At 41.5% G+C, this 11,648-nt stretch overlaps 1 protein-coding gene across 1 annotated transcript; it reads right to left on the minus strand.

Moving 5' to 3' along the window:
• Window positions 1–6,565: 6,565 nt before the first annotated feature.
• LOC123489293 (gastrula zinc finger protein XlCGF7.1-like) lies at window positions 6,566–8,032 on the minus strand (the record flags this gene model as incomplete). The annotated part of the gene is made up of 1 exon (XM_045219988.1): window positions 6,566–8,032. A coding segment is annotated over one exon (762 nt), but the record flags the coding sequence as incomplete, so codon positions are not given.
• Window positions 8,033–11,648: the final 3,616 nt, after the last annotated feature.

Consider the following 11,648-nt stretch of genomic DNA (forward strand, 5'->3'; position numbering starts at 1 on the left):
TGGAGAAACTTTTGTTATTGACCCAAATACTTATTTTCCACCATAATTTGTAAAATAAATTCATTAAAAATCCCACAATGTGATTTTCTGGATTTTTTTTTCCTCATTTTGTCTGTCATAGTTGACGTAGGTACCTAGGGGGTAAGAGATGAGCCGGGAATAAGAAGGCGGTGTGTACCAATAACGAGCGTCGCTAGTTATAAGAACCGGAACCCGCGACTGCGTGAGGAAGATCTTTCGAATTGCCCCCGACAGTAAGGCGGTTGGAAGTCGTTGCTAGATGAGATCGCTCTCGAGAAGAACGTAAACGTATATTAAAGTAAAAAAATGATGAAAATTACAGGCCCTCTCATCTTTTTTTAAGTGGGAGAACTTGCACAATTGGTGGCTGACCAAATACTTTTTTTCCCCACTGTACATCATGTAGATGTATATAATGAACAGACTAGGTCTATACTGCTCCTACATGGTGTAACAATAACATCATATAGATGTATATAATGAACAGACTAGGTCTATACTGCTCCTACATGGTGTAACAATACATCATGTAGATGTATATAATGAACAGACTAGGTCTATACTGCTCCTACATGGTGTAACAATACATCCATATAGATGTATATAATGAAACAGACTAGAAGAAAAAGTCTATACCTTGCTCCTACATGGTGTAACAATACATCATATAGATGTATATAATGAACAGACTAGGTCTATACTGCTCCTGATATTGCTGTAACAATACATCATATAGATGTATATAATGAACAGACTAGGTCTATACTGCTCCTACATGGGTGTAACAATACATCATATAGATGTATATAATGAACAGACTAGGTCTATACTGCTCCTACAGTGGTGTAACAATACATCATGTAGATGTATAAATGAACAGACCAGGTCTATACTGATCCTACATGGTGGAAACAATACATCATGTAGATGTATATAATGAACAGACTAGGTCTATACCTTGCTCCTACATGGTGTAACAATACATCATATAGATGTATATAATGAACAAGGGACTAGGTCTATACTGCTCCTACATGGTGTAACAATACAGTGGCCATTCGGAAAGTGTTCGGACCCATTGGCTTTTCCCACATTTTGTTACGTTACAGCCTTATTCTAAAATAGACTAAAATAAAATAAAAATCCTCATCAAATACACATAATGATTTGAAGCAAAAACAAGTTTTGTTGCTAATTTATATAGGAAATAAATAAATAATGAAGTAACACATTTACATAAATATTAATATTAACATTAATTAATTAATACATTAATAAAAACTTTAGCATATATCATTCACATACAGTGAGGGAAAAGTATTTGATCCCCCTGCTGATTTTGTACGTTTGCCCGCTGACAAAGACATCATCAGTCTATAATTTTTATGGTAGGTTTATTTGAACAGTGAGAGACAGAATAACAAAAAAAAATCCAGAAAAACGCATGTCAAAAATGTTGTAAATTGATTTTGCATTTTTAATGAGGGAAATAAGTATATTGACCCCTTTGCAAAAACATTACTTAGTACTTGGTGGCAAAACCCTTGTTGGCAATCACAGAGGTCAGACGTTCTTGTAGTTGGCCACCAGGTTTGCACACATCTCAGGAGGGATTTTGTTCCACTCTTTGCAGATCTTCTCCAAGTCATTAAGGTTTTGAGGCTGATGTTTGGCAACTTTCGAACTTCAGCTCCTCCACATGACCTTCCATGGATTAAGGGTCTGGAGACTGTGGCTAGGCCACTCCAGGACCTTAATGTGCTTGCTACTTCTTGAGCCACTCCTTTGTTGCCTTGGCCGTGTTGTTTTGGGTCATTGTCATGCTGGAATACCCATCCACGACCCATTTTCAATGCCCTGGCTGAGGGAAGGAGGTTCTCACCCAAGATTTCAGATCAAATCAAATCAAATCAAATTGTATTGGCCACATGCGCCGAATACAACAGGTGCAGACATTACAGTGAAATGCTTACTTACAGCCCTTAACCAACAGTGCATTTATTTTTAACAAAAAAGTAAAAAATTAAACAACAACAAAAAAAATGTTGAGAAAAAAAAGAGCAGAAGTAAAATAAAATAACAGTAGGGAGGCTATATATACAGGGGGGTGCCGGTGCAGAGTCAATGTGCAGGGGCACCGGCTAGTTGAGGTAGTTGAAGTAATATGTACATGTGGGCAGAGTTAAAGTGACTATGCATAAATAATTAACAGAGTAGCAGCAGCGTAAAAGGATGGGGTGGGGGGGCAGTGCAAATAGTCTGGGTAGCCATGATTAGCTGTTCAGGAGTCTTATGGGTTGGGGGTAGAAGCTGTTGAGAAGTATTTTGGACCTAGACTTTGGCACTCCAGTACCGCTTGCCGTGCGGGTAGCAGAAGAGAACAGTCTATGACTAGGGTGGCTGGAGTCTTTGACAATTTTGAGGGCTTTCCTCTGACACCGCCTGGTATAGAGGTCCTGGATGGCAGGAAGCTTGGCCCCAGTGATGTACTGGGCGTGCGCACTACCTCTGTAGTGCCTTGCGGTCGGAGGCCAAGCAGTTGATACCAGGCGGTGATGCAACCAGTAAGGATGCTCTCGATGGTGCAGCTGTATAATTTTTTTGAGGATCTGAGGACCCATGCCAAATCTTTTTAGTCTCCTGAGGGGAATAGGCTTTATCGTGCCTTCTTCACGACTGTCTTGGTGTGTTTGGACCATGATAGTTCGTTGATGATGTGGACACCAAGGAACTTGAAGCTCTCAACCTGTTCCACTACAGCCCCGTCGATGAGAATGGGGGCGTACATGGCCCCGTCCACCGTCCCTTTGATGCAGTGAAGTTGTCCTGTCCCCTTAGCAGAAACACACCCCCAAACATAATGTTTCCACCTCCATGTTTGACGGTGGGGATGGTGTTCTTGGGGTAATAGCCAGCATTCCTCCTCCTCCAAACACGGCGAGTTGAGTTGATGCCAAAGAGCTCGATTTTGGTCTCATCTGACCACAACACTTTCAACCAGTTCTCCTCTGAATCATTCAGGTGTTCATTGGCAAACTTCAGACGGCCCTGTATACAGTGGAGAAAAAAAGTATTTAGTCAGCCACCAATTGTGCAAGTTCTCCCACTTAAAAAGATGAGAGAGGCCTGTAATTTTCATCATAGGTAAACGTCAACTATGACAGACAAAATGAGGAATTTTTTTGCTAATTATGGTGGAAAATAAGTATTTGGTCAATAACAAAAGTTTCTCAATACTTTGTTATATACCCTTTGTTGGCAATGACACAAGTCAAACGTTTTCTGTAAGGTTTTCACACACTGTTGCTGGTATTTTGTCCCATTCCTCCATGCAGATCTCCTCTAGAGCAGTGATGTTTTGGGGCTCTCGCTGGGCATCACAGACTTTCAACTCCCTCCAAAGATTTTCTATGGGGTTGAGATCTGGAGACTGGCTAGGCCACTCCAGGACCTTGAAATGCTTCTTACGAAGCCACTCCTTCGTTGCCCAGGCGGTGTGTTTTGGGGGATCATTGTCATGCTGAAAGACCCAGCCACGTTTCATCTTCAATGCCCTTGCTGATGGAAGGAGGTTTTCACTCAAAATCTCACGTTACATGGCCCCATTCATTCTTTCCCTTTACCGGATCAGTCGTCCTGGTCCCTTTGCAGAGAAAAACAGCCCCAAAGCATGATGTTTCCACCCCCATGCTTCACAGTAGGTATGGTGTTCTTGGATGCAACTCAGCATTCTTTGTCCTCCAAACACGACAAGTTGAGTTTTTACCAAAAAAGTTATATTTTGGTTTCATCTGACCATATGACATTCTCCCAATCCTCTCTCTGGATTATCCAAATGCACTCTAGCAAACTTCAGACGGGCCTGGACATGTGTACTGGCTTAAGCAGGGGGACACGTCTGGCACTGCAGGATTTGAGCCCCTGGCGTATAGTGTGTTACTGATGGTAGGCTTTGTTACTTTGGTCCCAGCTCTCTGCAGGTCATTCACTAGGTCCCCCGGGGAGTGTGGTTCTGGGATTTTTGCTCACCGTTCTTGTGATCATTTTGACCCCATGGGGTGAGATCTTGCGTGGAGCCCCAGATCGAGGGAGATTATCAGTGGTCTTGTATGTCTTCCATTTCCTAATAATTGCTCCCACAGTTGATTTCTTCAAACCAAGCTGCTTACCTATTGCAGATTCAGTCTTCCAGCCTGGTGCAGGTCTACAATTTTGTTTCTGGTGTCCTTTGACAGCTCTTTGGTCTTCGGGCCATAGTGGAGTTTGGAGTGTGACTGTTTGAGGTTGTGGACAGGTGTCTTTTATACTGATAACAAGTTCAAACAGGTGCCATTAATACAGGTAACGAGTGGAGGACAGAGGAGCCTCTTAAAGAAGAAGTTACAGGTCTGTGAGAGCCAGAAATCTTGCGTGTTTGTAGGTGACCAAATACTTATTTTCCACCATAATTTGCAAATAAATTCATTAAAAATCCTACAATGTGATTTTCTGGATTTTTCTCTCTCAATTTGTCTGTCATAGTTGACGTGTACCTATGATGAAAATTACAGGCCTCTCTCATCTTTTTAAGTGGGAGAACTTGCACAATTGGTGGCTGACTAAATACTTTTTTTCCCCACTGTATGTGCTTTCTTGAGCAGGGGGACCTTGTGGGCGCTGCAGGATTTCAGTCCTTCATGGCATAGTGTGTTACCAATTGTTTTCTTGGTGACTATGGTCCCAGCTGCCTTGAGATCATTGACAAGATCCTCCCGTGTAGTTCTGGGCTGATTCCTCACCGTTCTCATGATCATTGCAACTCCACAAGGTGAGATCTTGAATGGAGCCCCAGGCCGAGGGAGATTGACAGTTATTTTGTGTTTCTTCCATTTGCGAATAATCGCACCAACTGTTGTCACCTTCTCACCAAGCTGCTTGGTGATGGTCTTGTAGGCCATTCCAGCCTTGTGTAGGTCGACAATCTTGTCCCTGACATCCTTGGAGAGCTCTTTGGTCTTGGCCATGGTGGAGAGTTTGGAATCTGATTGATTGATTGCTTCTGTGGACAGGTTTCTTTTATACAGGTAACAAGCTGAGATTAGGAGCACTCCCTTTAAGAGTGTGCTCCTAATCTCAGCTCGTTACCTGTATAAAAGACACCTGGGAGCCAGAAATCTTTCTGATTGAGAGGGGGTCAAATACTTATTTCCCTCATTAAAATGCAAATCAATTTATAACATTTCTACATGCTTTTTTCTGAACTTTTTTGTTGTTATTCTGTGTCTCACTGTTCAAATAAACCTACCATTAAAATTATAGACTGATCATTTCTTTGTCAGTGGGCAAACGTACAAAATCAACAGGGGATCAAAATACTTTTTTCCCTCACTGTATGTATTCAGACCCTTTACTACGTACTTTTGTTGAAGCACCTTTGGCAGCGATTACAGCATCGAGTCTTCTTGGGTGTGATGCTACAAGCTTGGCACACCTGTATTTGGGGAGTTTCTCCCATTCTTCTCTGCAGATCCTCTCAAGCTCTATCAGGTTGGATGGGGAGCGTCGCTACACAGCTATTTTCAGGTCTCTCCAGAGATGTTCGATCGGGTTCAAGTCTGGGCACTGGCTGGTCCACTCAAGGTTATTCAGAGACTTGTCCCGAAGCCACAACTGCGTTGTCTTGGCTGTGTGCTTAGGGTCGTTGTCCTATTGGAAGGTGAACCTTCACCCCAGTCTGAGGTCCTGAGAGCTCTGGAGCAGGTTTTCATCTGTACTTTGCTCCGTTCATCTTTTCCTCGATCCTGACAAGTCCCTACCGCTGAAAAACATCCCCACAGCATGATGCTGCCACCACCATGCTTCACCGTAGGGAGGATGCCAGGTTTACGCCACCTGTGACGCTTGGCATTCAGGCCAAAGAGTTCAATCTTGGTTTCATCAGACCAGAGAATCTTGTTTCTCATGGACTGAGAGTCCTTTAGGTACCTTTTGGCATATTCCAAGCAGGCTGTCATGTGCCTTTTACTGAGCAGTGGCTTCCGTCTGGCCACTCTACCGTAAAGGCCTGATTTGTAGAGTGCTACAGAGATTGTTGTCCTTCTGGAAGGTTCTCCCATCCCAACAGAGGAACTCTGGAACTCTGTCAGTGGCCATCGGGTTCTTGGTCACCTCCCTGACCAAGGCCCTTCTCCCCCGATTGCTCAGTTTGGCTGGGCGGCCAGCTCTAGGAAGAGTCTAGGTGGTTCTAAACTTCTTCCATTTAAGAATGATGGAGGCCACTGTGTTCTTGGGAACCTTCAATATTACAGACATTTTTTGGTACCCTTCCCCAGACACAATCCTGTCTCGGAGCGCTACGGACAATTCCTTCGACCTCATGGCTTGGTTTTTGCTCTGACATGCATTGTCAATTGTGGGACCTTATATAGACAGGTATAATCGTAAACAATATGATTTCATGTGCCATGAACAAAAACACTAATTCCCAGTCAAAAACATAAGTCAGAACACAGCCTCACTATTCTCTCATGTGATTTTATTTATATTCAGATACAATTACGCTGCATTAATAAAATCATTTTTACAATCAGCACCAGTTTTATCTGACATGGTGGAATAAAACTGATGGAAACAGTCATGAGGTAGTGAATGTTTTTCATGTCAACAACTTATCAATGTTACCAGAACATCACATTTTCATACACCTTTAGCTTGAGGACTTTACTATACAAATTAACTAAATGAAACACAAGTAAATTCAAAAGGTTTCAATGTTAGAATCAAGAAAAGCACATGCTATGAATCTAGTTAATCATTTACATTTTGCAATATCCAAATCATGTGATCAAATTCATTTTGCAATATCCAAATCATATATCCAATCAATTTCAATCAAATTAATTTAGCAAAAGCCTAATCTTATATATCAAATCAAAGTCTATAGGTTTCAAGGTTAGAATCAAGAAATGCAAAGTTCCATTCATCTATATAATAATTTACATTTAGCAATATCCAAATAATATAATGAACAACTGAGGGTGTATACCTGTAACCAATGCATTAAAGTTCATAACCAAAACAAAATACACATTTTATAGTATTTAATCTGATTTTAGATATGATCAGGCCTCGAGGTGAAAAAACCAAAATATGCCTATTTTTGAGTAAGAATTCATATAAACAAAATGTTTTCATGTGGCATAAACAAAAACACAAATTGTCAGTTTAAAAAATAAGACAGAACACAGCCTCTCTATTCTCTCATGTGATTTCAGGTTCTCTGACTGGGAAATTGTCCTTCCACACAGAGAGAGAGCAGTGGTAGGGCTTTTTTCGTGTGTGTTCTCTTATGCTCCTTCAGGCTCCTTAACCAGGTAAAACTCTTTCCACACTGGGAGCAGTGGTAAGGCTTTTCTCCTGTGTCTATTCGCTCATGCTCTTTTAGATGCCCTCTCTGAGTAAAACTCTTTCCACACTGGGAACATTGGAATGGCTTTTCTCCTGTGTGTATTCTCTCATGACTTTTCAGGTTAGTTAACATGGTAAAACTCTTTCCACACTGGGAACATTGGAAAGGCTTTTCTCCTGTGTGTGTCCACTCATGCTCCTTCAGGCTCCTTAACTGAATAAAACTCATTCCACATTGGGAACATTGATAAGGCCTTTCTCCTGTGTGTATTCTCTCATGCCTTTTCAGGTTAGCTAACACGGTAAATCGCTTTCTACACTGGGAACATTGGAAAGGCTCTTCTCCTGTGTGTGTCCACTCATGAGATTTTAGGTCCCCTGATCGGGAAAATCCCTTTTCACATTGGAAGCAGTGGTAAGGCTTTTCTCCTGTGTGTATTCTCTCATGCCTTTTCAGGTTAGCTAACAGGGTAAAACTCTTTCTACACTGGGAACATTGGAAAGGCTTTTCTCCTGTATGTATTCTCTCATGCCGTTTTAGGTTCCCTAACCAGCTAAAACTCTTTCCACAGTGGGAGCAGTGATGTTGTCTCGCTGGTTTGGACGTCTCTGGGTCTGGTTCCCCTGAAGGACTCTTCCCGCTGTCAGAGGGAGAGTCTGGTCTCTCTCCTGCCAAAGACAAACAGAGTATTTAGTTCAACAGAGACCTGAATGAAACCTCCACATGATAAAACTGTCTTCCTATGAGCTTTAATCAAGACTAGATCCCTCAATACAAGAGCTTGTCATCAAAGAGTGGCTGGGTAAATCCATTTGAATTCCATAAATTTTTGACAGCATCCCTTTTGAAATCCTAGCAAGTCTAGTGTTGAGGAGGATGTCAGAGTTGACACTAGGATGTCTAGGAAGCAGCTGATTGTTGAACAGAGTAAAGATGGTTCCCTCTCCCCTCTTTCTGCTGAGATACGTCCAGAGGAGGAGTTTGATGAAGTTCGTGTTGGGTTACTTTGACAGAGATGGTGTTCTAATGAGGAAATTGCTTATTTTCTACGTGACGTTTACTTGATCGAATAGAAGTTTCGTAATGCTTGAGTTGTTCTGAGTGTACTGATAAGTAGGACACGTGACATACCGACAACTTAGAGAAAAAAAACACTATAGGAGTTGCCTCGAGATGGCTATGCATATTCATGACATGAGGCTAGTAGCATAGCATTTCTCTCCATTGAATACAGGCGGTTGACGTCAACAACCCTCACAGAATATAAAAAAAAAAAAATGGATTACAACAATAAGATGTATCCACCAATCCAAATAAAGGATAGCTTGCTCTCTACGTCATCTCATTATAGACATATCTGGTCATCATCCTAGGGCATTGAAGAGGAGTTTGAAGAGCGAAACTCCGAATATCCAAAGTGAAAAACAAATTTAAGGCGGTACTTACTGGTGTTAATCAGATCTCCTATCTCCTCCTCTTCATCTTTTAATGTGACAGTAATCTCTCCCTCCTTCTTCACTCCAAAACCTGCATCCTCCTCTATCTCTTCCTCCTCTTCTTTCACTGTAACATCCTCCTCCTCTTTAACTCTGAACGCGTCTTCCTCTTCTTTCACTGTAACATCTTCCTCCTCTTTAACTCTGAACGCGTCTTCCTCTTCTTTCACTGTAACGTCTTTCTCTTCTTCTTTCACGGTAACATCCTCCTCCTCTTTCACTCTGAACGCGTCTTCCTCTTCTTTCACTGTAACATCCTCCTCCTCTTTCACTCTGAACGCGTCTTCGACTTCTTTCACTGTAACATCCTCCTCCTCTTTCACTCTGAACGCGTCTTCCTCTTCTTTCACTGTAACGTCTTTCTCTTCTTCTTTCACGGTAACAGCTTCACCCTCTACTTGTTTTTGTATTGTAACATCCTCCTCTTCTTCCTCCTCTTTCACTAGAGCTTCTTTCTCCGTCCAGCAGACCTCCTCTTCTTTAGCAGGAGGAGAGTAGCTTAGTGAGCTCATGGTCGGGGATGTTAGCTAGCTAGGCTAGTGCTAACTTAACCAGCCAGCTACTGTAGCTGACTAATAAAAACAACGTAATATTAAATTAAATAGGTTAACAAGTAGATACGACAGACGTGTGTTTAAAACACAGTAGCTAATATACACCGAACACGTATAAAGAGCTTGAATGTTTCGACTATGTTGGCTAGCAAGGTACGGAGGTGGTAGACTAGCTGTTTTTGGAGAAAAATCCCGTCCACTAGATTATACGTCACGATAGCAGCATAGCCTGAAAGACCCACATCGCCATCTACTGACTGGAGTGGGTAACGCAGTTGACGAAAATATTATATTTTAAGACAAAGTTAATTTTAAATGTATATAAGAAACGTTTTTTTTTTTTTTTTTACTTTAGTTTACAGTGCATTCGGAAAGTATTCAGACCCCTTGACTTTTTCCACATTTTGTTACATTACAGCCTTATTCTAAAACGGATTCAATTAAATGTTTTCCTCATCAATCTACACACAATACCCCATTATGACAAAGCAAAATAAGGTTTTTAGAAATTTTAGCAAATGTATTACAAATAAACAACGGAAATACCTTATTTACATAAGTATTCAGACCCTTTGCTCAAATAATTTTGATGCACTATGTGCAGTAGGCACGTTTTTTCTGTCGTCTTCAGAAAAGTTCGATTCCTTTAAGCACAAAGTCATTCACACAGAGTTTTGTTAATGAATAATGTTGTATATTTAGAGTTTACTCCATAAGTGGATGGTATTGTTAAGATGTAATTATACTTTTTAGGATGATATTAACATTGTGAATTCAACATGTGGTTACTAGCTAGCTAAGGTATTGTATGTGTGAACGATGGCTAGCTCCTCCACTGATCCCAGTTCAGTTCAACATGTGGTTACTAGCTAGCTAAGGTATTGGATGTGTGAACGATGGCTAGGCTCCTCCACTGATCCCAGTCCTTTGTATTGTGCGTCTATGTTGTAGAAAGAACATATTTGTGCTCTACAAATGTTTTGTCTTTTCTTTTGGATGCAGAGAGAATTCTGATTCATTAAAACAGCCTGATCTCCGAAGTCCACGTCTATAGTCCCAATCAATCACACACAACGCAGAGATACAGCCGTGCAGTGCAGCGCCGGTTACACCTACACCGTTGCTGTGTGATTATGAAACTCGGGTCTCGGAATCGGGAAAATAAGACCTGTGCAATGTTGTACACATGTTTTCCTTCATAGAGAACCTGAGTCACGTAGCTTAAATCGTTTGCGAGCTATTGAAGATTGAATGTCCGGCGAACTAACTTTTTAAAACCGAGCCACTAGTAATACTCACATACATGTACAGTGGGGAAAAAAAGTATTTAGTCAGCCACCAATTGTGCAAGTTCTCCCACTTAAAAAGATGAGAGAGGCCTGTAATTTTCATCATAGGTACACGTCAACTATGACAGACAAATTGAGATTTTTTTTTCTCCAGACAATCACATTGTAGGATTTTTAATGAATGTATTTGCAAATTATGGTGGAAAATAAATATTTGGTCACCTACAAACAAGCAAGATTTCTGGCTCTCACAGACCTGTAACTTCTTCTTTAAGAGGCTCCTCTGTCCTCCACTTGTTACCTGTATTAATGGCACCTGTTTGAACTTGTTGTCAGTATAAAAGACACCTGTCCACAACCTCAAACAGTCACACTCCAAACTCCACTATGGCCAAGACCAAAGAGCTGTCAAAGGACACCAGAAACAAAATTGTAGACCTGCACCAGGCTGGGAAGACTGAATCTGCAATAGGTAAGCAGCTTGGTTTGAAGAAATCAACTGTGGGAGCAATTATTAGGAAATGGAAGACATACAAGACCACTGATAATCTCCCTCGATCTGGGGCTTGTCGTAGTAAATATAAAATGTTATAGCTTGGTCTGACTAAAATCTTGTGCATGACCCATTTTGTGTTAGGCGTTTGTTTTCAATCAATGCTGTTCCTATGCAAGAACAATGGACAGAGGACCATATCTTGTCAAGGACAACACCCACGCCACAGGCCACAATCACTGATTGCTCCCCCACGAAGTTTTCCCTTGAGACATACACATTCACACACACATCTCCATGCATACGCACACTCATTCTCATGCCTCACGAAGTTCTTTGCTCTGTGGACGCACACACACAAACTGCACTTCTTTCTACTGGTCGGTGCCAAGGGCAGAGGACTCTGCC

The sequence above is a fragment of the Coregonus clupeaformis genome, unplaced genomic scaffold (genome assembly GCF_020615455.1).
Source record: "Coregonus clupeaformis isolate EN_2021a unplaced genomic scaffold, ASM2061545v1 scaf2980, whole genome shotgun sequence".
Lineage (NCBI taxonomy): Eukaryota > Metazoa > Chordata > Actinopteri > Salmoniformes > Salmonidae > Coregonus > Coregonus clupeaformis.